The sequence below is a fragment of the Camelus ferus genome, chromosome 32 (assembly GCF_009834535.1).
Source record: "Camelus ferus isolate YT-003-E chromosome 32, BCGSAC_Cfer_1.0, whole genome shotgun sequence".
NCBI lineage: Eukaryota > Metazoa > Chordata > Mammalia > Artiodactyla > Camelidae > Camelus > Camelus ferus.
Genome location: NC_045727.1, coordinates 14,352,882 through 14,378,607, shown reverse-complemented (window position 1 = coordinate 14,378,607; position 25,726 = coordinate 14,352,882). Strand labels below are relative to the sequence as shown.

The 25,726-nt window shown below is 52.6% G+C and overlaps 1 protein-coding gene and 1 long non-coding RNA gene across 5 annotated transcripts in view; both read left to right on the top strand.

Annotated features, from left to right (window-relative positions):
* Positions 1-17,397: 17,397 nt before the first annotated feature.
* LOC116660899 lies at positions 17,398-24,265 on the top strand. Its single transcript, XR_004316545.1, has 3 exons — positions 17,398-17,451; positions 17,765-17,891; positions 22,752-24,265. It is a non-coding gene; the product is annotated as an uncharacterized LOC116660899 (long non-coding RNA).
* Positions 24,266-24,887: 622 nt separating this feature from the next.
* The window catches only part of EMID1 (EMI domain containing 1), a 34,298-nt gene continuing 33,459 nt past the window's right edge, over positions 24,888-25,726 (top strand). For all 4 annotated transcript variants that reach the window (XR_004316544.1, XM_032471429.1, XM_032471430.1 and 1 more), the window contains exon 1: positions 24,888-25,133. Coding sequence is in view for 3 of the 4 variants with exons in the window: in XM_032471429.1 (XP_032327320.1) it covers positions 25,033-25,133 (101 nt within the window). In the remaining variant the exon portion in view is untranslated. The remainder of the gene's footprint in view (positions 25,134-25,726) is intronic.

Here is a 25,726-nt window from a genome sequence, read left to right as displayed (position 1 = left end):
TCTGTAAATATGCTCTTAATATGCAACTTTGAGAATAAAATAGAAACATCATGTATTTTAAAATATAAGATGAAGTGTGATGCACTGTATACAATTTAATATATATTTTTAGGATTTTGTTATTTAAGAAAATGGAATGTAATGGTACTTAACTTTTACAAAAGAGAGAAAAATGTTATTTTTACTGCCTGGAGAAAATAAATATTCTCATTGTTGTAGAAACAGCGCTGGGCCCTGGGTTGTCGTGTTTATGGGAGGCTCCCGGAGCTCCGGGCCCAGGAAGGTGTCTCAGGCTGGAGACCACATGCTCCTCCTATCTCTGTGCAAACGCCCGCTCAGTCCTTCCTGGCAGGGTCTCCAGATCCCTCAGCTCCGCACACCTCCGACCCACAGCTGCTCTCCGGCCGATAAGATCTGAAGACTTGGATTCCCAACCAACACGACACTCGGCGGAGACAGGGCAGGCTGTGGGAAGGACACGGGGCTTTGAGCTCAGAAAGCTGAGGTCTGAAGTGACCGCGAGTCAGTCGGTCAGTCCGGCCTCCCCTCCTGTAAAATGCAGCGGTCCCTTTGGCTCAGCAGGTCGTGAAGGCTTAAGTGCTGTGTAATTATTGCCCCGTGTGGCCCCCCTGCCTCGCAGAGCAGCCAGCTCCTCCTTTCCCTTTCCCTCCCCACCTCTTCCTTTTTAACGATATATGATATACAGGTAGCAGCCCACCCTGCGCCCGGCCCTCTCCCCTGCGGTGCTGTGCGCCCCAGCAGCCCCTCCAGCTGGGCTCTCGTCCCTGTTTTCGGATGAGGAAGCTGAGGCTCAGACAGGAGCGAGGGGCAGTAACTGAGAGCCTGGCCCCCATTCAGCCTGCGGGATTCAGCTCCCACTGTTCACGCCCTGTGAGGCCGGGGGTGTGAAATGGGGAGCCTTTGAAGGGTTCCGGTGGGGAGCAGAGTCAGATTCCCAGTGTAGAACGATTTCCCACTTGCATTCAGGAAAACAGATCAGAGTCCGGTAAGACCGAGGGCGAGGAGGCCATTCAGGAGGCTCGTCGACCTGCGGGGCAGAGGGAGATGCTGAGGGCCTGCCCAGCCCCCAGATCAGTGCTGCGGAGGGAGGGAAGGGACTGAGAGAGAGACAGCTGGCCACTTCCTCAGGCCGGGGCCGTGCTCACACCCCACCCCTACCACATGCCACATGACCTTAGGCAAGTAGTCCCCCTACCCCGTGTGCCTGTTCTCATCTGTCAGGGGGGGGACAATACCATACTTCCCTCATGGAGTCGTGCTGAGTCATTAGCTGTGGTATGTCTTCAGTAGCTGGAAGGTGCTCCTTGTTATTCTGCAGTAGCGCTGGGGGGTTAAGAACAAGTGTCTAGGGTGATGCCAAGTGTTCTGACCTGGTGCTGGGGAGAGAGGGGCCATTCTTGCCATAAAGGACGTAACGGGTGCCGGGTGTGAGAGGAAACGTGCTAAGTTCTGTTTGGGCTGGAGCATCCAGGGAGGTCCCGGCAGGAATTGAGGCAGCGCTGCCAGTGGGCCCAGGACAGGCAGCCTGAGCCCCGGGGTCAGGCCTGGGGACCACGGCCCATGGAAACAGGCACGGATGACATCCCAGGGTGTGTGTGGGGCCATCCAGGAGGCAGCTGAGGATACTGTCTCAGGACACAGGCAGATGAGGGGGACCCTGGGCAGGAGAGGGGGCAGCCCCAGAAGGCAAGCTTCTAACCTGCCTGGTCCGGGCGGGAAGAAAAGGGGACACATGACCTCCGCCTTAGACACAGACGTGTCTCTCAGAGAGGTGCCTGGGCCACTTGCCTCGGAATCCCTGGTGTGCTCTTTCTGCATGCGGGTTCCTGGGCCCCACCCCAGACCTGCCGGAATCCCAGCGAAGCTTCTGAGAGATGCTGACGCTCACTGAAGTGTGACAACCCTTGTAACTTGTCTGAGAAGTCTGGTTGGTGGTTACCTTCGCTTCTGAAACTAAGGCTCCGGTGGCTGCTCCCTTCACTGTCCACAGTGCATTTGTTACTAAACTCTGAAGGTCGGAGAGGGGCGGGGAAGAAGCTGTGTGGCAGAGCAGTCATTCCAGATGCCTCTCCGGAAGGCACACTGCTTACGTAGAGTTGTGCGCCTCCGTCTCCTGCTGCCCTCGCCCTTCCTGACCTTGGCCTTCGTCCGGGCGGCCAGCCCTAACCTGCTGAATCCTTTGCAATATAGTGGCACCTTAAAGGCCAGCTTCACATGGGTGTTTATCTTCTCTGAGCTTGCCTTCTCTCTTTCCCAGAAGCTCTTCCCTTCCCTGAAGGAAAATATTTTTAATGGCTGGCGGAAAACAAATGGGGCAGCCTCGCTGGGGAACTTCTTAGACACAGATCCGCCTGCAACAGAAAAATAAATACAGCCAGAATGAGCAACTGTGCTTCCTAGAGCAGGGCTGGGAAGAGCCTCCCAAATCCATGTGAGTGGACTTTGGGGACCGCTAACGTTGACCTCCCCTCCTTGTTTTCCCGATCCTGAGAGATGGGGAGCCTGCGGGACCCGCCCCCTGGGAGCCAGCAGCAGGGCAGCACCGCCCTCACCCTGTCAGGGAATCAGGGCTCTTCCTCCTGCCGAGACAAGGGCTAGACAAGGGTGACCTTGTCTCCAAGCTTGGAAGTCACGTGGTCATCGCCTCTCCCCACTGGGCTGTGCGTGCTTGAAACGGCAGACAGTCTCTGGGACTCAGAGAACTGGGAAGCTTTTGTTCCTCTGTGGTGGGGTCGGGTCCCCATGGGGGCTTGTTTTTGCTTGGCTGAAAGGGACACTTTGGGGATAGAATATTTCAACTTCAAGAAGCAGCAACATTTGCTTGTAGCTGGAAGTCTTCCTTTCTGGTCTCCAGCTGTTGTCTGGAGCCACCAGGCCCCTGTTGAATGGGGCCACGCCCAGCAACTGGAGGCGGCAGCACCCGGCTGTGCTGGCTGTGAACCAGCCAGTGTCCGGGAGGCCTGTCTCCAGGACAGCCCGGTGGCAGGGACACCCTCGGCCCTCTCGGTGGTGGTCACTGGGCTCTGGAATGAACCTGCCAGCTGTGGATGACTGGGCTGGGAAACTGGGCTCCATGGAGAAGCATTTAGAGGGAAGGTAGATCCAAGCTCGAGGTCCAGAGTAACTGCTTGAGTGTAAAAACGGAAAGACTCGAAACAGCCAAGGCTCTTGCGACAGAGAGGCTTCAGATCTCACTTATTTCGCTCTCAGGAACGTGTACCATTGTCTCTGTTCAAATGAAGCCACTGAACTTCTAAAAACTTAATTGTGGGCCTACTGTTTGCATATCGATCATGAGAAGATGTCTGATGAACTCGCCTTGGTTGCTCGTACCAAAGATAAAATCGGATCAAGAACAACCGATGGGAACTCAAACTTCATTCTTAGCCAAATACGGGGCAGCTTTTTATGGGCCCCAGGTGATAAGCGCAAAGAGCTTTTGAATGTGCAAGATGATGATGAGAATACTAGCAGCTACCATTCCTGCAGTTCCCGTGTGTCCCGGACCCTGCTCAGCCCTCCAGACACCCGCGGGATAACCCGGCCGGGGCCGGAGGCCCAGAGAGGCAGCCCAGCCAGTGGAGGGCAAGGCCAGGCTTCAGCCCGCGTCTGCTGGCTCCAAAGCCAGGGGTCCTGGTTCCTGTTGCTCTGCAGGCCCCTCCCACCTGGCAGGGGGTGGGCTCTGAGGGAGGCCCCAAGGCCCCCAAATATCATCGATGTTGCCTCCAGACAGCCCAGGGAGAGTACAGATCAATTTGCTTGGGGCGAAGAAGGGATCAAACCTACATTCCTTTACCTATTTGAGAACACAGACCCCTTTGAGAATCAGATGAATGTTATCAAGCTCTTCCCCAAAAGGCCTCGCCTACAAAAAACTAGATGGAAATTCTGGAGATTCAGACCCCCTCCCACACCCTGAAACCCTTCCATGGACTTCAGGTTCAGAATCTCTCCATTAAGCAATGGTACCTGGAAGTTAAAACTAGACCAAAGAGTAATAATAATAATAACCATGGATGCATTTTACTGATCACTGATCCAGTGTCAGCTACTTATGCCAAGAGTTAGCAAACTTTTCCTGCAAAGGACTAAATAGTAGGGGCCCCTTTGTGGGCCATACAGTCTCTGATCTGTCACAACCTCTCAACTCTGCCTGCACTGGTTGGGGGCACAGCCACAGGGGCCTCCAGGGACCCCACCACTGCAAGTCCTCTATCTGTGCCGTGACTCTGAAGCATGGGGATGGGCAGCAGGACGTGGGCACAGAGGCCCGCACATAAACAGCCACAGACAATATATAAACAAATGGCAGGTTGTGTTCCAATAAAAAAATTAATTGGTGGACACTGGAATGTGGATTTTATATAACTTTCACATGTCACTCAATATCCTTTTGATTTTTCCCCTAATAATTAAAACAATGCAAAAACCATTCTTATCTCACAGGCTGTACAGAAACAGGTGGCAAGCCCCCAGGCCAACCCCTGCACCTTGTCAACCACTCTTCCTGTATCCTACTTAATGCTCACAACAGCTGGATGGATTAGGCCTGGTTATTATCCCCATTTGTCAGATGAGGACACCGAGGCTCAGAGAGGTTAAATAACTCCTTCAAGAAGCATAGCACAGGAACTGGGACATGAACCCACCTCCAAGCCTGTTTGCTCACCTAAGAGACAAGCCCGGTGAGTTTAAATGGTGGAGAAAAGGAAGGAAAAGGTGCTGGTGGGCAGAAAAGGGGTCCCAGAGCACATGGCAGCTCTCTGCCCCTGGGAGCGGGAGGGAGGGCAGATGGGTGAGAGGCTCTTAGCTTGAATGGCTGCACTGCAGGGGAGGGCGGCTGCTTTCCTGAGCCCGTCCTCCAGAGACAGAGGCCCCAGATCCAGGCCAGCTGGTGGCCCTCACATTGTTTCGCGTCTCCCAGGTTCTCTTCATTATAACCAATTTGCCACCCTCAGCAATGCCTCGTTCTCCTCTGCTAATACCCATGAGTTGGAACCACGAGCCAGGCTCCCAGCCAAATGTTCAGCTGAAACCACTTCCCTTTCCCATGCAGGGAGCCCCAGTCTCCTAGAAACTGGCCTTCTCAGTTCGGTGAGGCGGGCAGGGTGGCCCCTTCACATGCAGCCTTGCTTGGGTGAGATTTACCATCATATCTCTTAGCAAAGGGTCTTAGCAAAGAATCTGTTCAACTGTCTCCGACTCCACGCCTCCCCCGCTGACGCCCAGGTGGCACCTGTGTCTCGTTTGGGGCGGCAGGGGCTGGAAGCTGGGGCTGAGGCAGGCAGCAGCGCGAGGGGTGGGAGGAGGAGGCGGGCTCGCTGTCACACCTGCGTACATAACCTTGGCCAGGCGACCCGGCTTCACAGAGGAAGCCTGATTCCTCATCAAAGGAGCATTAGGACTATGAGCTCTGGACTTGTGGGGACCGGGTTCATCGTGGGCTCAGCCATCACGAGTTCATAGACCTCAGGCAAGTTGCTTTACCTTCCTAACCTCCGTTTACTCATCTGTAAGATAGGTGTAACAGTAGCTTCTCGAAGGGTTATTGTGAAGATTAAATAATATAATAATGGTAAAGTGTTTAGCTCTGTCCCTGGCATTTTAATTGTTTTCATCAGTAAACAAAGGGCAGTGACACTCTAGCCACAGCGGTCCAGAGGGGGTCTACATGTCAAAGGCCTGGGCCCTAGTCCCGACTCTGCAAATGGAAGTCAAGTCACATGGTCCTGCACCCAGACCTCATGGGACCACCAAGAGCACAGGGACCTCAGATGTGCCCTGCTTCTGGGATTGAAACCCTGTTTATCAAACTCTAAGCACACAATACATGAAGTAAGGTCAGTTCTCTCAGAAAATAATTACTGACTCGGTTCCTTTAAGTAGCTAATTTCCCCAGTACATTCCATACGTGGCCCTGTTTTATAAAAATACCTGCTGACCGTTACCTTCTCAAAGACATTATCTATTGAATGGAAATACCCTTCTCTGCTTGCCTCCTGCTTGCAGTGGATTTCTTTAACTGTTGCATCAGGTCAGGAATAAATATAGAATTTCGATGTCCTTCTGTTTCCCTCCTGGCCCCAAGTGGGCAAACAGGCAGGCTAAGCCCCCAGGCCCAGCTTGCCCTCAGCTCAGCGGGACCTGCCTCCTGCGCCCTCGCTGTCCCTGTCGGAACTGCCCCAGCTCAGCCTTGCTCACCAGCGCCGCCCAGTGGTAAGATCTGAGAGCTGCGGCAGAACGTCGGCCCCGAGCGCCGTCTCCAGCAAAGCTCCGGGCCCTGAACCTGGTCGCTAACCAAGGACTTGCACTCACACCGTGACACCTAGAAGCTCTCAAACTGTACAGAAGGCACGTGCTCCGCGTCCATGGGACCCAACAACGGGAAGATCTTTATTTAAGAGCATCATTTTTTTCTGCTTATAAAAGGAATTCCATCAGCAGAGGAGTGAGCAGATAAATTATCCTACCTGTATGCTATGAAATTTTACGTCACCATTCAACATATTTTATTTGATGTACTTACATGTAACTTGAATGTTTTATATTCTTTTTTTTTTTTTTTGGCAGGGGGATGGGGAGGTAATTACGTCTATTTATTTATTTACTTTCCTAGGAGGCACTGGGGATTGAACCTAGGACCTGGTGTATGCTAAGCATGTGCTCTACCACTTGAGCTATACCCTCCCCCACAAATCTTTTATATTCTTAAATTAAATGTGCAATGTTGCAGGGGGAAAAAAGCTCATTAGATTATCATAAAAAATTGGAAAGTGTAAAAAACAAAGAGCAACATTTGTCTCTCGCTGGCCCACCACTCAGAAGAAAGCACTTCTTTCTTCTGTTAAAGAGTCCAAATGCTGGAGGATGTGTTTCCAGGACAGACTAAGCCCTGAGAAGCAGCACTTCCCCTGCTGGCAGAAGTCACCTGGGGCCCCAGGGCCCAGTCCAAGCTGCTGGCCTGCCCTACCCTACCCTGAGCCACCCCAAGAGGCACCTGCTGGTGCAGGAGGGCCTCTCAAAGGCTTCTCCCTGGGGCCAGCAGAACACTGGGCCCACAAGCCAAAAGGTCCTTCTCTTTGTTAACTACAAAATAAACATCTCCAGGCCCCCCCGGGCTAGTTGCAGTACAAATGTTTATGCCTTTGGAAAGAGAAAAAAGAAAGACTTTTGCAAGTTCTCCCAAGCAGATGGGCGCCAAGTTTGTAATTAACCCTTAGCAATCAGGGTGTCTGATCTTCGGCCAGCGAGTCTGCAGCAGGTTGAGGGGGGTGGCTGATGTGGGCTTCTGCTGTGACTATGCTTTCGATGGGTTTTTGAGGCCTTGGACTGCTCTCTGTAAAGCACACCGGTTACATCTTTAAAACTCTGAATTAGGCACCAGGGGCTCACCCCGAGAAAGCCCCCGACACCGCAGCCCCCACTCCAGGTGAAGGGTTGTGAGCAGCTCCAGCATTCAGGCCACTCGGCGCGAGACTCCAGGGATGGGTATGTACACGGAGCCAGGAGGAGCAAGGCACACCCACCACAGGGCTATTTGCTGAAGCGCAGGTACTTAGTCACATCAGTGGTGGACATTTATTAAATGCCCAAGGACCAGGCTCCCTGCTAAACTCGACACTCTGCATATGATTTCATTTAATCCCTCCAACCACCCTGTAGGGTAGGTTATAGTCACACTTCACAGATGCGGAAATTGAGTCTCAGAGAAATAAAGTCTGCTTTTTTCTTTTAAAGTCTCATTTAATCCTGGCTGGGTAGATTCTCTTCTTCAGACAGAACACAGCCCTTGCTCGAGGTCATCGAGCTGGCGAGTGGTGGCAGAGCTGGGACTGAAACCCAGGGCTTTGCAACTTCAAAGTCACACCCGGCCATCCCTGTCTGTCAGTGTTCACTCATACAAATGACAGTTTACACCCTTCAGACTTCCAGAAGCAATGCCGAAGTCACAGGAGCTACCCAGGGGAGCTGAGTGCGCAGGTCAGTTTGCCCCTTGGGGGTATCCAGAGGAAGTGAGAGGGGCAGCTGTCATCCCCCAGGTCTAGAAGCCCATTATGAGAGGCTGGTGGTTATCAGAGGATCTGCCTCCTCCCTCTTTCCAATGGGGAAACTGAGGCCCAGAAGGCAGAATTCATACCCAAGTCACAGCTATGACTTTGCCTCCACCATCAGTGCCGTTGCCATGGCTGCATGGAACTTCCTGAAAAAAATTGAAGCTGGTGGCAAGCACTGGACTGGAAAAATGGGAAGAAAGCAGATCTTTTGGCATGTTCCCTGGCCCTCAGTCAGGGTGGGCAGTTTCTAAGGGTGTTTCTTCCTTTCTGCAGTCAGCCGTGCAGTGCTTCCATCTTTAGCTCCAGCATCTTGTGGATTCAAGGCACCCTTAGTGTCATAAATAGGCAGAGTGGGGAGTGAGTGTGAGCAGAGGGTCCCCAGGAGATTTTAGGGGCAGGACCCAGGAGTGTACTCCTCCCCTGCACTTCCCTTTCTCCCACATCCCATTGGCTGTAACAGGTCACGTGGGCTTAGCTGGATGCAAGGGCCTCTGGGAAATGTAGTCCTTTTGTGGGTGAGAAAGTGTGGGAAAAGAAATCCGTGAATCCACAGCATTGGTTCTGCCACAGCTATTCAAAATCTCATAGTCTCATAGTCTTCAGGGCCTGAAATGCCTCGAAGATCTGAGGGAAGTCCAGTGTGGGTGTCATTCAGCACATCGGAGAAGCAACAGAGAGTGATGCTGGAGAAAAGGGCTGGCCCAGTGTGAGAAACACCAGTGAAAAAGTCGGAGGGAGAGAGGGCACAGATTTGCAACCAAACCCCATGTGGCTCAAGTCCCTGACATCAGTCCAGCCTCAGCAGGAGAGGGACAAGATGGTGCCAGAGCAAGAGGCAGAATCTTCCACATGAATGTTAAGGGAAACCCAATAGCCCTGAAGATGTCAAGAGGAGGCCACACCAGCCAAGAGTCCTGGCTGGCTCTCCAGAAAAGAGGATGCAAAGGGGGGAGACAGAATGAAAATAAAGAACAGAAGGGAAAAGCAAACACGGGGTACTGGGGAGTTCTCAGCAGCAGGGACTCGTGGCAGCCAGCAGGTCCCACTTCATATGGGGGCTACCTCTGTAGTGACACAGGGCCCCACGTTCAGAAGGGTCCCATGCTTGGCTCTGCTGTCATGATCTTGAAATTCTTAGTAATTTTCAAAGATAGAACCCCATGTTTTCATCTTGCATTGGGCCCCACAGATTATGTAGTCAGCCCTATGTCCAGAGGTATCTGCGTGATGACCTTGCATCCAGGGTGTGGGGTACTGCTGACAGAGGCCACTCAGAGAAGCTGGTTGTCCCCTTGCTGGGGGCCCTGGAAGTTGCTGAGGGTAACTGGGCCCTTGTGGGAGCTGGGCCAGGGAGAGAACCAAGGTGACAATGGGGTGGGGGTTGCAGAGAAGTTCAGGACAGTGGTGTTGGACACAGCCAGCTGAGACCTGCAGAGGCTGCCGATGACAAGGTGGCACTGCCCCCTCCCCTCCTCATAGCCAATCACAACACGAACAAACAAAATTAACCATTAGACCCAAACCTTCGTGCCTGTTGGAATTAAAATAGCTTCCTTCTAGTTCTTCTATCTTCTAGCCAGATGCTGGCAAAGATTGTCAAAGCCCATCTCTGTTCATCTCGCTGGTCCTGGGAGCTGCTGGGAGTTAAAAACAAACCAACTATGAAGGCAGGTCCTGCCAAGCACCAGACCCGTGGCAGTCAGCGTCCCCCTCCGTACGGCAGGCATCTTAACACCTATCCGTCTGGGTTGTGAGGATCCCAGGCTGAGGCTTCTGAGGCGCATTAGCCAGTGCCTGGCGTATGCAAGCTCCAGTTTGCTGTCACTGTTGTAGGAGGACAAATGGCCTTCGAGGTGCGCCTCCAGCTGGCTCCTGCAGCCAGTGCTCCGGGCTTGGAGAGGTCGGCTGAACTGCCCCCTCTCTCCGCAGCCCCATGACTCGGGGTTTCCCTGGAAGCCTCGGGGCTGGAGATGGCTGTGTTGATGAAAATAACCAATAAACAATCTGTGGTAGGAATAGAAAAGAGTTTTAGCCAAAATGGGGATGATAGCCAGGAAGACAGCCTCAGATGACTCTGAGGAACTGCTTCCAGAGAAACACGGTTTTCAGCGCAGTCTGATATCTTGTCAAAACAAAGAACATCAAACAAGTCAGGGATACATTCCTTCAAGGTTTCAAAAAAAAAAAACAAAACAGATCAGCACGTACCCGTGAGTCAGTATGACCTTGGCACTGGCAGAGGGAGTCTTACCATCGAAGGAGGACCAGCATTGGCGTCCCGGGAAGGGAGGCATTTAATCTTTATTTTTAACACAGCCTATCTTTACTTCTGGTCCATGTGCCCTTTTCTTTAATATTAAAGCAGATGTACAATGTATGCTTAAGAGGCCACAAAAGGGCTGTTGTAGTTAGCGTAAAACTCAAGTTAATTCATGTATAACTCAGAATGACTTCCCCATACCTCAGCATGTGAGAATTTCTTTTATCAGAGGCTTATAAGGAAATGTCTCAAACACAAGCAATATCTCCATTTCCTCTTCCTGCAGAGCCAGAGCCGCTGTGGCTGCTTCCAGAAGGATGGGATCTGAAAGCCAGGAGGAGGAGGAGGGAAACAGGTCTAAGAGGTAGCATACTTGTCCACAAACTTGAACCTTGTGGCGGATGCTCTGAGGGGGACTGCCCTGATCCCGCTTCAGGTCCAAGGCACCCATCCCACAGCTGCCCAGAGCTTGTCCAAGGACACGCCCCTTTCCCAGAGCCCATCCCAGGAAGCGGAGTACAATGGCTGGATGTCCTCCTTGTCGGGGGACCTGGTCCGCCTTCCGTGGCTCACTTTGCACAAATCTGAGGGCCACTCCAGCAGTGGAGTCCTGGTGGCTGGCCAGCTTTTTCCATGTGCAATTTAAAGAAAAAAAAGAAAAGAATCTTCATCCACGCCTTGTACTATGTACAAAAATTAGCTCAAAAAATAGATCACAAACCATTAACAACAACAAAAAATGTTTCCAAAAATAGATCATAAACCTAGATGTAAAGCCTAAAACTATAAAACTTCTAGAAAAAAACATAGGGAAAGAAAATCTTTGCAACTTTGGGTTAGGCAAAGACCTTTTCAGACATGATACAAATCACAATCCAAATCAAATATCAATAAGCTGAACTTCACCAAAATTAAGAACATCTGAAAGACAATGTTAAGAGACTACAAAGACAAGTCACAGATTGAAAGAAAATATGGGATTATGAAGGGCACAGGGTAACTCTTGGGGGCAGGGGTGGACAGGCTCATTGTCTTGATTGCGGAGATGGTTTTCCAGGTGTCAAATCTGACCAAATTGCACACTCTAAGTGTGTACAGTTTGTTGTAGTCAATTACACTGCATTAAAACGATTTAAAATAACTAATGTCATCTGCTGTATGGCATAATATAATACAAATTTTCAAAGAAAGCGGTTGGTGTGCTGAGGGTTGGAGGCTTTCTCTTCTGTCTTAAGAGGGGAGTCAAGAGGCAAATCCAGGATATCTGACCCAGCGTCTGTGCCCTTAACTGTCTCCTGCCTCCCAATTTGCACCCACGATGGTTCTTGTGGGGGCCTACATGGAGCTCAGGTTCGCCTGGCACATAGCACAGCACCCAAGCTCCTGAGCCTGGACGAAGCATTTATGATGCTTCTGCTCTGTCTGACTCTTATGACGATGATGGTTTTTCTTCTCTTGCCCCGTGTGCCTCCATCACTGGAGTCTCCTGGAGAATGGCTCCTGACTCCTGATGACTGTACATTCCTACCTCAGGGCCTTTGCACAGGGTGTTTCCTGGCCCAGTGACACCAGTCTGCACTCTTCACCAGTTAACTGCCCTCATCCTCCCGCTTTCAGCTTACATAGTTTCTGTGACCTGCAGTCACCCCGCCTCCCAGCCCTGCCATGAAATTTTGTCCCTGCTGTTCCTTTTCATATACCCTCCACCTTGTTTCCTTATCAGGATGTGCAATTACGATGGTCTGACTGTGGGCTTATCTAAGATCTGTCCCCGAGGCTGGTGGTGTCTGCTCCTGTGTATCCAGCACCCAACCTGAGCTTAGGCTCCCAGCGGGCACCCAGCAAACGTGTGGGGGATGAGTGAGGCCATTCCCTGTGCAGGGCTGGGTATGCTTGGGCCACAGAGCTGGCATTGAGCCTCCTGGGGGTTTAAGTCCACCACGTTCCACCTAGCAGGAAAAATTCAGAGCTGACATTAATTCAGACCCCACATGCATGATTCTTACTGAGTAAGACATCAAGACAATCTCGCCCTTTGTCAGAGCTGTGGGAGTCTTACTGACGCGTAGAGAGAAGCCAGTCTAAAATCAGCCGCTTTTTGAAACCATCAGCTCAAGAAATTAAGGACTCTGTCAGCGTGCCCTGAATTTCTGGGCCCAGCAATTAATTCCTTCTAGATTAAAGGATTGTTGTGTTTCTAATACATTATTATGCGGAGTGGGCTTGCTGTGAATTTTAAAACTTTAACTAGAATCCTCATTAACTAGGACCTTTTATCCGTGTGCAACTTCTAGAAGAGGCCAGTGGCTAGAAAGTGAGCTGACACATCTCAAGAAAAGCATCCCAGGGGGCGTCCTGATACACGCTCAGCCCAGGCAGCCGCCCTCCCCACCCTGGCGGTAGCCAGCAGGTTTCTCCTAACGCCCCAGACACAGGCTGGATGCCGTACATCGCCCACCGAATCCTCGCCCGCCCTGCCTGGTCACAGTTGTTATCTCCAGTTTACAGGTGAGGAGACTGTGGCTGCAGACGGGAGGGGAGGTGCCCCGCTCAGGTCCCTGGGTGGCCCACGTCTGTCTGACCTCCAGGGCCTATGCTTGGTCCCACCTTTCACTGGACTCCCTTCTCCCTGGATGGTGAAGATCACTGTGCAGAAGGATGACCCCAAGGCCTTCTGAGTCCACCATCCTCCCAAGAACCATTCCGTCTCGGAGTGGTGCCCAGGGCCACTTATGTGCTGGGAGCAAGGCTCCCCTAGGCCCTGGGGAGCCGGGAGGCCAGAGCCATGGAAACCCAGCCATGTGTGAGGCTGAGAGCGACCCAGAAGCCGGGGGCTCTATCCTGCGTCTGGGAACCTCGGGGTTCTCTCAGGCAGAGTCCAGCCTGGCTTCACTTAACGGTGGGAACTGAACTCAGATGCAGCCCTTGAGGGGAGATTTCTAGGATCTGATGCTAGCTGAGCCACCATGAATTAGCCTGGGGTCCCCCAGCATTTTAGCCACGTCTTTTTCATTCACACGGGTTCATATACACAGCATGTCTGCACATAGCCATTTCCTCACCCCACCCTAGGCCCGGGCAGGCCTGGAACCAGCCTTCCCCAGGCCAGTGCAGGTCTTTGGAACCCTGGGGTCTCCTTCTAGAAACTTTAGAAACTCAAAATGGAAGGAGTCAGGAGCTCCAGCCCCACCTAAGAAAATGCCCCCTTTGAGCTCCCCAAAAGAGAAGTCGGAGGCAGGTGGCCCCAAGAGCAGACACAGTCCCAGGGCTTCCTTCCTCCAGGCCCCCGGTGGCCACCTGTACCTTTGCCACGGAAGCAGGGGGCTGCTCAGCGCCTCCCCCCAAGTGGCTGGGCGCTCTCCCCAGTGCGAAGCTGCTGACAATACTCTTCTTGTGAAAAACAAAACTTAAAGGAAATTCTGACACAGGCTGCACCGTGGATGAGTCTTGAGGACATTATGCTGAGTGCACTTAGCCAGTCACAAAAGACAAACACTATATGATTTCATTTATACCGGCTCCTAGAGTAGCCAAATTCACAGAGCTGGAAAGCAGCATGGTGGTTGCCAAGGGCTGGAGGGGAGGAGGAATGGGGAGTCAGTGTTTAACAGGGACAGGGTTTCAGTTTTGCAAGATGAAAAGGATTCTGAAGATGGGTGGTGGTGCTGGTTGCACAGCAATGTGAATGCACTTAATGCCACTGAACTGGACACTTAAAAATGGTTAAAATGGTAGATTTATAGTATGTATATTTTATCACAGGTTTTTTTTTTTAAGTAAAAAAATATTTAAAAATTTCCTTCACCAGGCATCCTGCTGTTCCCATTCTCCCACTGAATCCTGGCAGCAACATTCAGAGGTAACTTGTGCTGCTGTCCTCATTTAATAGGTAAGAAAATTAGGATGAGGGAGGTGACGTGAGCAGCTCAAGGTCTCCCTGCAAGTAAGTGCAGGCCCAGGGTCTGACCCAGGGCCCCAGCCACAGAGGGAGCCACCCCCTCCCTGACCACTTCCCACAACCCTGCTCAGATTCCCCCGCCAGGGGACAGCAAACAGGATCCAGATGGTAGGTCCCCCGCTGACCAGGATGGGGCCAAATTTGAAACCCTTCTGCCAGGGTTTCCAAATGCATCCCAGAATCCTGCCCTGGAAGCGCCTGGTGCCCTCCTGCTGGGGCGGTGGGGGACAGAGCCTGGCCACAGGCCTGGGCAGTGACTGGGGGAGTTGTTGGCACCAGCCCCAGGGATCCCCGTGAGCCCTGGGGTGCCCAGTTTCCCCAGACACTGAGACACATCTTATTCCCATGTGTATCAGTGCCCTGGGGCTGCAGTAACAAAATACCGCAAACTTGTCACTTAAACAATAGATATTTACTGCCTCAGCACGCAGGAGGCCTGGAGTCTGAAGCTGAGGTGACAGCAGGTGCCTTCGGGGGCTGGGAGGGAGAATCTGTTCCATTGCTCTCTCCGGCCTCCTGGTGGTCTAGGTGCCCCTTGGCTTGTAGATAGCGTCCCTGTGTCTTCCAGTCATCTTCCCTCTGTCTGTCTCTGTGTCCGAGCTTCCCTTTTATAAGGCACAGTCATGTTGCGTTAGGGCCCACCCGAATGGCCTCACCCTCACTTGATCATCTGCAAAGCCTGTTTCTAAGTAACATCACATTCCAAGGGGTTAGGACTTCAGCATCTTTTCAGGGGATGCTCTTCAATCCGCATCTCTGTTCCACGATGCTCTTACTCCTCCCAGCCTCCCTGGAGGCCAGTGGGGAAGGTTCTGAGGGGCGGGGACGTTTGCCAAGTGAAATGGTATTTCACATACTCCCTAAAGTTTTGTGGATTTGTAACCATCGTCGCAGGTACTGAATGCTCGCTGTGTTCCAGGCACCAGGCAGACACGTTCCCTGCTCCTTAGCGGTCGGGCAGCTGTTACCATCCCATTTTACAGGTGGGTGACATGCTCTCAGTGGAAGGGATGAGGCTCAGATCTTTGCAGCTGGAGGAAAAGGCAGTGGCTGGGGATTCAGGCAGGGGAGGAGGTGTGTGTGGGAGGTTCCTTCTACCTCCTAAAAGTCTCCAGAATCCGGTGACTTCTCTCCATCCCCGCATGACCTCCTGTATTACAGTCCCAGGGCTGCCCTAACAAACCACCACAAACTCGGTGGCTTAAAACGACAGAAGTTTATTCTCTCGTACCTCTGGAGGCTGGAAGTCCGAAGTCAGCATGTCAGCAGGGCTCTCTGTGAAGGCTCTAGAAGGGGATTCTTCCTTGCATCTTGCAGCCTCTGGTGGCTCTGGGTATTCCTTGCCCTGTGGCTGCGTCCCTCTCCGATCTCTGCTCTGTCTTCCCTCAGGGTAACCTTTACAGGGATGTTTGTCATCGGATCTGCCTCCACCCACCGGCCCCCAGTAATCTAGGATAATCTCATCTCAAGATCCTTAATTACATCCACAAAGACTTTCTCCAGATGAGGACGGAGTCACAGGCTCCAGGACATGGACAGATGTTTAGGGGCCACCATTCAGCCCCTCCTCATACTCCCAGCCACCATCATCCAAGCTCCTCCAGCGCCTGCAGCCAGAGGGATCTTTCGAAAGCAAGAGGCCAGGCTTAAGGTCTCACAGGCTCCCTTGCCCAGCTGCTTTCTTAGGCGTGGGGTCTCCTGCCTCCTCGTCGACCGTGTTCCCACCACACCGACCTGCCCTTGGTTCCTGCAGGGTCCGAGCGCACTGTTGCCTTCGGGCCTCCCCCAGGCTGTTACCGCTGCTCCCTCTCCCCGGGACACTTCCCTGGGCTTCACCTGGATGACTTTTTCTCACCTGCCTCTTCTCAGTTTAGGTGCCCCTCCACCTCCCTTGACAGCTGAGTCAGGGGCCCAAGTTCCCACAGCCTGTCACTGTCATGTTTTATCCCAGGAAGTTATAATGTGGTTCACCTGTCTTTGCTCTCTGGGCTGAGAGCTGGGCCAGAGCAGGGCCCACATCACACATCCATCCTGCTCGCAGCGGAACAGCCCCCAGCCACTGAGGGCACAGCTGGTGTCCCACAGTGTGTCTGGGAGGACATGGAGGTCAGACGTGGCTGGACCCTTCCTCCCACGCCTGCCCATCTTCCTTCCTCAGAGTCTAGGGAAACACTTTTTTCCTCACCTTTAAAACCGTAAGTTCTGTGTGAATGTATGTGTACCTTTTGTATATAACAGCTTTATTGACATATGATTTACCTACTGTACAATTCACCTGCATAAGTCAATAGTTTTTAGTATATTCAGAGTTGTGTAACCACCACAACAGTCAACTTTAAAACATTTTTATTGTCCCAATAAGAATTCCTATGTGTATTGGCAGGCATAGCCCATTTCCCTCCAACTGCACCCCTTCCCCAGCCTAAGGCAACCACTAATCTGCTCTCTGTCTCTATAGATTCCCCTGTTCTGAACACTTCATATCAATGGACTAATACAATATGTGGCCTTTTGTGTCAGACTCCTTTCACTTAGTGTAATGTCTTTGAGATTCATCCACATTGTAGCCTGGGTCAGTACTGCCTTCCTTTTTTATTGCCTGAATATATTCCATGATGTGCCTAGACCACTGTTTATCCAACTATCAGCTGATGGACATTTGGGTTGTTTCAACTTTTTGGCTGTTATGAATAGTGATGCTGTGAACATTTGTGTGCAAGTTTTTGTGTGGATATACATTTTCATCTTTCTTGGGTCAATACCTAGGAGTGGTGAATGTGGTTTTTTTTTTAATTTAAAATAATTTATATTTTAAATTACAAACATGAAACATTTAGAGATCACCAAAGAGTGACAGATTAGAAGCAAGAATATACAGACGCACCCACAGTCCCCATAAACAAAGATATCTGGTGTCCAGCCCTGCAAACATCCCTTAGCTCTTACTTATTTACATGATGGGGAACGGGTGGCCGTGTACGTGGAACCTGTGACAACGCCTGACCCTTGCGGAAGACAGCCTGTGTCCAGCTTCCTCTTGACCCCTCGTGTGACTGTCAATAGAAAACCACTCAGCTCAGATTAGAAATGAAACCAGCTTTAACTTCAAAGGACAAACAGCTAACAGCTAAGAAAGAAGGATTTTCGGCTATCTGGAGGTGGGGGAAAGATTTTCAAGGGGGCTGGGACTTCTCTTTCTTTGGCAAAAAAGAAAAAAATAAAAGCACTAAAAAGAAGAGAGCTCCAAACCCCAAACAAAAACCTGGGGAATCACTGTATCAAGGTGGATGGATTACAAGTGATTTCTTTTCTTCTTTTAAAAAAAGTAATGACATTATATTATTATAATGTTTTACCACTAAAAAGATTCTAAGAAGGTTTTGAGGGATTAGTGATGAAGAAGAATGATTTTATAAAACCCAGCAATTCTTAAGAAGAGTGCAGCCAAGAAGGCCTTTCTTGTTCCTTTAGAGTTTCTTCCAAGAACGGGCTCACTGAGACAGAGGCTGAGCGAGCAGACAGCCGCAGACCTAAGGGAAGCTCTGGACATCTCAAGTCCAAGAACGAGAGTGGCCTGTGAGCACACAGGAAAAAGCAGGTAAGAAAAAGCACTAGCGGTTTCTCTCTTCAAAACGATTGGGGGACGGGGAATGGAAATTCTTGACCACTCATGACCAGTAAGAAAGGCTGAAGCTTCATGTTTGCTTTCTTAAATATCTTGCTGCAAATCCATTCTCAAATTATATGTTTTTTTTTTGAAGTATAGTCAGTTTACAACGTTGTGTCAATTTCTGGTGGACAGCGTAATGTTTCAGTCATACAGACACATACATATACTCGTTTTCATATCCTTTTTCATTATAGGTTACTACAAGATATTGAGTATAGTTCCCTGTGCTGCACAGAAGAAACTTGTTGTTTATCTATTTTATATATAGTAGTTCGTATCAGTAAACCTTGGACTCCCAATCTAACCCTTCTCACCCCTTTTCCCCCCTGGTAACCATAAATTTGTCTTCTAGTTTTCTGTGTCTGTGAGTCTGTTTCTGTTTTGTAAATAAGTTCATTTGTGTCTTTCTTTCTGGCTTCACTTAGAATGACAATCTCCAGGTCCATCCATGTTGCTGTAAATATGTTCTTTATTACAAGAATAATTCTTATAAGGATCCCTTCTTAAACAGTGCTTAGTAATTCTAATATTTATGCTCAAGTGTCTTAAAGAGTCCTACTTATTCAAAAAAGTATCATTAAGTGGAAACATATACCTGTCTTCTCAGAAGCACAGGCTAGAGGTGGCTGGACGCCTGGTACAGCGCCTGCTACTGTCCACTCCTTCACCCAGGCAGATATTACTACTTGATCACAGCACTCTTTCACCAATCTAAAGACTGTCTCTTGTATCCCTGTCTTTTCAAAATGTAACTTCTAGGAGAGGATCAGAGAGGTCCAAAAAAACAAAAAACAAAAAACACCAAACCAAACAAAAAACCCCACCTCATTTCTGTGTAGGTGCAAGCAAAAGACGCCACCTAGTGGCGGAGCTTCCTAATTGCAGGCAGAGTACAACTAAAATCAGCACAGGTTCTAAAAAGAACCTGTTCCCTGGGCCAGCAGAGTCAGTCAATAGATGGCTCCCGCATAGAAGGCTGTGAACGGGGAAGCCCAGTGCACACGGGACCCGGTCTTGGAAGGGGTGATGTCTGAGCTGAGACAGAAGGGGAGTGGGGGTTGGTGGGCAGACGGGACGGGATGGGAAAGCCCTGCGGCCAGCTGGGGAGCACAGGGTTGGCTGGGAGAATGCAGACTCGCTTGGTGGCTCAGGGTCTGGGGCAGAGGGAGGAAGAGCGGGCTGGGCCACATTCAGTTCTCAGCCCGAGGGCAGTAGTGGGGCTGAAGGTTTCCCTCACAGGGAAATGCTTCCCTTTGCCTCTGGGAAGATCCTGAAGGATGGAAGGGTCAGAGAGGAGGTAAGAGGGCACCGAGGACCAAGGCCACATCCCGTGGTGGATGAGGGGGCTGGAAGGGACAGAGCAGATGGAGAAGATCCAGGGCTGGACAGGAGCCTGGGGAATGGAGAGCCTGAAGTCCAAATCCCCCGTATGCTGTCCATTCACTTAGGACTCCCTGGGCCAAGTCATGGGCTAAAAATCCAGTTGTTCTGGGCCCCAGAAGCTCCATCTGCCTAATGGGTCTGCCCACACATGATTTATACCAGCGGCAGGCAGCCCAGTGCCCACTGGTCAGCCAGTGCCAGGCATGGGCAGCAGATGGAGGAAGGACCTTCTCCCCACCCTTGGGGTGTAGGGGTGCAAGTCTGAGGGAGGCAGAGCCTGTGGGTGCAGAGGCTGGACGGGTCCTGGGGGTGGTGTCGGGCTGACACCCTGGTCCTGCCCCCTCTGCCCAGTTCCCGCAGGAGCTGAGACCAGCAACCCGGAGTCCTCTTCCCCAAGTGCTCTTCTCTCTGTATCTGTCTGTCTGTCTGTCTATGTCTTGTCCTGTCTCTCTGTCTTTCCATCTGCCTCTCTCTACATCTGCCCAGCTCACTTGTCCCCTTCCATCTCTGGCTTGCTGGCTCTCTTTCGGAGTATTTCTTTCTACCTCTCTGTCTCTCTCTCCATCTCCCGTTCTCCTCTTCCTCCTCAGAATCACTTCCTCTGGGGTGGAAACCATCCATCCTGGGAGTGTCAGGAGGGATGGGCCTGCGTGCTCCGGGTCCAGCTGACACCTGGGACTGGAAGGGCAGGTGGGCAGCTCTGAGTGGCTCCTGTTGCCTGCCAGATCCATCTAGCCTGCATGGACTGTTGGTCACCACTCCAGATCCGTCCAGCAGAGGGGTGGATGTCACCTCACTGTGGCCAGGAGATGGACACCTTCCCACACAGGTCCTCTCACTTGGCAGACCACACTCCTAGACCCTTCCTTGGTCATCAAGCATCCCCCTTACCAGCCTAGAAGTTCCACTACTAGTGATTTAGGATTTAAATGAGGAAGAAACCCTATGAACTGCCCCCCAAACATTTAACATTAAACATATCAGTCATTAATCCTCTAGTATGAATGACTCAACAGCTCCTCCCTCTATCCCCTCAGCTAGGTGGATGCTGCCTAAGGAGAGCTCATTAATTCATCTTTGCCAGAGGAGAGATATACAAAGAGTAGCAGAGCAAGAAGTGAAGTGGGGCAGAGGTGGGGAGCAGAAAGGAGGGGGTTTGCCAGGGAAGGAACTGGAGGAAAGGAAGTGGGACAAATGTCGCTAAGGAGCAGCCCTCTCATTCGCCCATTTCTTCACAGTCAACAAGGCACAGTCACAGGAGAGTCCCCAGGTCTGTATCCCCACCCTAGCCCACTGCCTGGTTTCCACATGGGGGCCCTGAGGCTGGGAGAGAAGGGGCTTGCTCTAGATCACGCAGACATGCAGGTCTCCTAACTCCAAACACTCCCTGTCCTGCCGAGCTTGCCTGTGCCCGCCCTGCCACTCCGACGTCCCCCCCCCCAACCCCAAAGGTGCCCGCCTCTCCCCTGAGGATTCCTGAGAAGGGCAGGAAGGCCCTTTCGGAGCCTGAATTTATGATTTTCTGACAACTTCCTTCCTCCTATCCCTCCCTTCCAGCCCCATCCGAGCTCCACGAGGAAGGAATGGGCTGGGTGAGAAGGGCAGCTCCATGGAGCATAAATAACTTAGCAGGGCAGCTGCAGGCTCTCCGGGTCCCCCAGCACCCCGCCCGGCCCAGCAGGGTGCCCCCTGCTCTGGGGCAGAGGGGCTGTAGGGCCAGGCCTCCAGATCAAAGGCACTGAAAGCGGGCATTGTTCCCTAACCTGGAAGCGCGGGTCACCGGCTCTCCTCTCTGGCCCTGCCCTTTGGGCAGAGGCTTCGAAGGCCGTGGGCGCTGCCTGGGCCCCTGGGGGCTGCCGCCACGGGCTCTGGTACCCCAGCCCTCTAGGGCTGCTCCCTCACCCACAGAATGGGCACAATGTGGGTGCAGATCAGGTGGGGTGCTTGGGGTCCCACGAGCTGGTGTGTGAACAGGGCTGGTATTATGGCACCCCCAGCCCAGGGGTGTGGGACACAGGGGACCGAAAGAGGCCCTTGGAACAGGCCCCTGCGGGAGTTCACTGGGAAGGGAGGCTACAACCCAGGTTTGTTTGCTATGATAATAGCATTTCCTGTTTGGACTAGGCCGGCTGGACATGTCAGTGAATCCACACCAGAATGGCTGTATTTCCCGGACCCCACGGCCTGCTTCTGGGCAGGAGGTGTATCTGTGTCTGAGTCCGTGTCCCTGTGTGGCCCACACGTGTGTGTGTGTACATGTGTTCTCTCTCACCTCATCAGCTCCCAGAGGGAGTCTAAATCTGAGCCAAGTTCTCCTTTTGTCCAAAGAAGCCCCCCTGCAGGGCTGGACGAGACGGTGGCAGTGTGGCCTGGTGGGGAGCGTGAGGGCCAGGACCCATCACTCACCAGCTGTGGGCCTGGGCGGGCCGCACCTGAGGTTAATGCGGAGCCACCCCTGGAGTCAGGGAGAAGAGGGCAGGCGACAATGCAAGCCAAATGCTTAGCACAGTGCCTGGCACACGGTCAGCACTCTGACCGGAAGCGGCTGTCCTTACTGGCGGTTGTGGTCTGGTTTTGGCAGCGGGGAAGATCGGCCCCCAGGGAGGAGGCCCCTCCCACAGGGACCTCGAGCCAGGAGGCCTCTCTCCTCCCCATCTCAGCAAACACTGAAACCTCAAATGACCAAACCCAGGTCCCCACGGCGTTTCCTGCCCTTCCTGCTCCGGGAGGAAAGAGGACCAGAAAACAGGCTGACATCCACCAGGAAAGCGTGCCCTTGAAAGGGGGCTTCACACCGTGCCCCTGGACCACCACACAGAGACCCAAAGCTTCAAAACTGCCTGGGGTTTTTTGCTTGGTTGTTTTTTGTTTTGTTCTCTTAATTGAAGTATAGTTGATTTACAATGTTGTGTAGTTTCTGGTATACAGCAGACTGATTCAGTTATACATATACAGTTTCAGATTCTTTTCTATTATAGGTTGTTACAAGATAGAATATAGTTCCCTGTGTTATATAGTAGGTCCCTATTGTTTATCTATTTTATATGAAGTAGTGTATCTGTTAAACCCAAACTCCTAATTTATCCCTCCCCACCTTCCCCTTTGGTAACCAAGTTTGTTTTCTATGTCTTTGAGTCTGTTTCTGTTTTGTAAATAAGTTCATTTGTATCATTCTTTTAGATTCCCCATGTAAGTGATACAATATTTGTCTTTCTCTGTCTGATTTACTTCACTTAGTATGATAATCTCTAGGCCCATCCATGTTGCTGCAAATGGCATTATTTCACTCTTTTTTTTGGCTGAGTAGTATCCTATTGTATATATATAGCACATCTTCTTTATCCAGTCATTTGTGAATGGACACTTAGGTTGCTTCCATGTCTTAAAACTGCCTTGCTTTTTCAGGCAAGGAAATGAGACTCAGAGAGTCTCCCAGACCACACAGCGCTTAGTGGTTGCCCTGGAATTGACACCTAGGCTAATGGGGCGCCGCGCCTGCGTGGTAACCACCAGGATCCCAGCCTCAGCAAGGACAGGACCCCCTTCAAGGTCAAAATGTTGATAACAGCTTTTCCTGGAACAGTCCATTGCTGGAGAAATTCCCCAGTAGCCAGAGCTCTCACATGTTTGGTGATAAAGGAAGCTGTACGCAGGTGCAGTTCGGACACGTTGCAAGCAGACCTGGCGGTGCTTCTTCGTTCTGTGACAGCTTTTGGGGATCTCAGACACATCGACAGCCTTCCCAGGCACCCCCCAAGACAGAAGGAACTGCCTAGAACGTCCCCTTCCTAAAGAGCTGTGTGCCCTTCAAAGTGCCCTTTGGGGTGTTGGGTTTTGATCCAGGCCGCCTGACCAGGCCCCGTGAGAGTGACAAGTCATCTAGGAGAATAAGTCACTGATCTAGGTGTGTCAAGAACGAGAGCTAATCAGAGAGGCACAAAGCTGTATTTTTTTTTGGGGGGGTCGGACAGATGACACATTGTAGGTGCCCAAAAATCACAATGGAAGAGAGGGAGGCAGCTCCCCAAGGGGGCAAAGTTGGCACCATGATGTTGTCATTGGAGAATGTGGGGAGCCCTTGGGGAGCCACGTGAAGCAGGGGACAGTGGGTGCCAGGGTGTTGCTATGATATCTGACTCCTGCCCACACCCCGTAATGAACGTGTAACTATCCTCCTTACAAATAGAAACTGAGGCTCAGAAACTGCCCAAGCTCACGCCGGCAGAGGGGGCAGAGGCAGGGTTTGAACCCAGCTCTCACTGCCTTCCCCCTCAGGGGACAGAGGTCAGCTCTCTCCACCGGCACACCCTCCCCCATCTGACCCAGCCCAGGGCCTGGCGCTGCCCAGCCCTGGTGAATTTAGGAGAGGCAGTCCCAGGAATCAGGGGTAGGGGCCAGCTTGCTCTTCTTGCTCGAGTGTTTCTAGCAGAGGTCCTGGATCGGACAAGCCATGGCAGGATCCCATGCAACAGGCCCCTGGTGCACCACAAAACTGGTCATAGCTTCACCAGCCCAGGACCGCCTGCTGCACATCAGTCCCAGCAGAAGTTGGGTCAGAGACTCCTGGAGTTTTGGAAGGTTCTGAGTCCCCTCTGATGAGGGCTGTGGTCCCTCCCCATAGGCACACACTCCTATCACAGACACATACGTCACACACATGCACACACATGCATCACACACACAAACACCAGAGGGATTCACAGCCCTCTCCCCAGAAACTCATTCATGCACCCCAGATACAGTAACTGCATTCTAAGCCAATCCTTTCCTTGTCGGAGACAGGGAACCCCAGGCCCAGACCAACTGTTGTCTGCTCTCTTCCCTAATTGTGCCTAAGAGCTGACACACACTCTCCACCCCTAAAGTCAGGAGATCTGGACTCAAATCCTAGCTCTTCCACCACTGATGGAATGCTTTAGGCAGATGACGGCTCCTTTCTGCCTCAGTTTCTCTATCTGTAAAATGGTGGTAAGAGTGGACACTGACTTTATGGGGTCAGCCCAGGTCTTCTTCCAGAGGGACCGGGGCCTCAGTTTTCTTCTCTGTAAAATAAGGATGATTGCGCCCACCTCACCCAGGGTGGTTTGAAGATTAACTCCAGAGAGGACGTGAAGCGGAGGTGGGGTGCCCTGCACCCAGTGGCGCTCACTGCTCAGGAAGCCTTTGTTGCACAGATGGACGAAGCCTTCTTGCCTCGGGAACAGGATCCCTCAAACATGTCTGGAGGAGATGAGGGCCCCGCATCATTAGCCCAGGATTGGCAGGTTTGGGTTCCGGCTGCATCTGAGACCGTGGCCCGGCCTCCATTCCCTAGTTTGCAACACGTGGGAAGTCACCTCAGAACTGGCACCCCGCCCCGAAAAGGGCCACGCGACGCACGGCTCCAGGCGCAGGTGGGCACCTGGCGGGCTTCCTGGAGGGGGCGCCTGCTCGCCCCCCCGGGGCTCCTTCCGGGTTGGCAGCGGTGGCGCAGGGGGCGGGGGGCCGCGCGGAGGGGCCGGGCGAGGCCGGGAACGCACGCCCCCGCCCCGCGCCCGCCTCCCGCCCGCCCTCCCGCCGCTTCGCTGGGAACCGGGATCCGCGCGTCCGGGGCGGCGAGGGCCGGCGGGCGGCGAGGGCCGGCGGGCGGGCACGCCAGGCTGGGGGCGACGGCGAGGGGCCGCGAGCGGAGGGCGCCGGGCGCAGCATGGGCGGCCCGCGGGCCTGGGCGCTGCTCTGCTTCGGGCTCCTGCTCCCCGGAGGCAGCGCCGCGTGGAGCGTCGGGGGAGCCCCGTTCTCTGCACGCAGGTAAGGGCTGCCCCCCACACCACCTCTGTCCCCTACCAACCCGGGGTTGGGGATCGGGACTCCAGGCACCCTCCCCCGCAACCTCCGTGCAACCCCGAGATTGGGAAAGGGACCCGCTTCCCCACGTCACTGCCAGCCCGGGTGGGGGCAGGGACCCCGGGCCTCCCCGGTGTCTGGCAGAAGCTCCCGGCAATGTAGTGCACGGGGTGGGGGTCCCCGGGGTCCCTACTTAGCATATCGGGAGACAGCCTTCTCCACCCACCAGCACTTTAACTCTGGAGCCCCGGGGCAGGGGGAAGGGGCACGAGGCAGGATACCTCCAGAACTTCCCCGGCCCTCGCCCAAGAGCTCCCTCCCTGCACATAGGACAAGCCCAGGACCCCCTCTAACTGACACTTTGGGGACCCTCCCCACTTTACGCTGCTCCTGGCTTTTTTTAGTACCCTGGCAATTTATTTCCCTTGAAGGAGAAAGACTGGGGTGGAGTTTCACAGACCCGGGGTCAGTGTGGGCCCCCAGGGACCTGGCATTTTGGACTGAGATGGGAGGAAGTGCTCTGTCTTCCTGCCACTCTTCCAGGAGCAGGGAACATT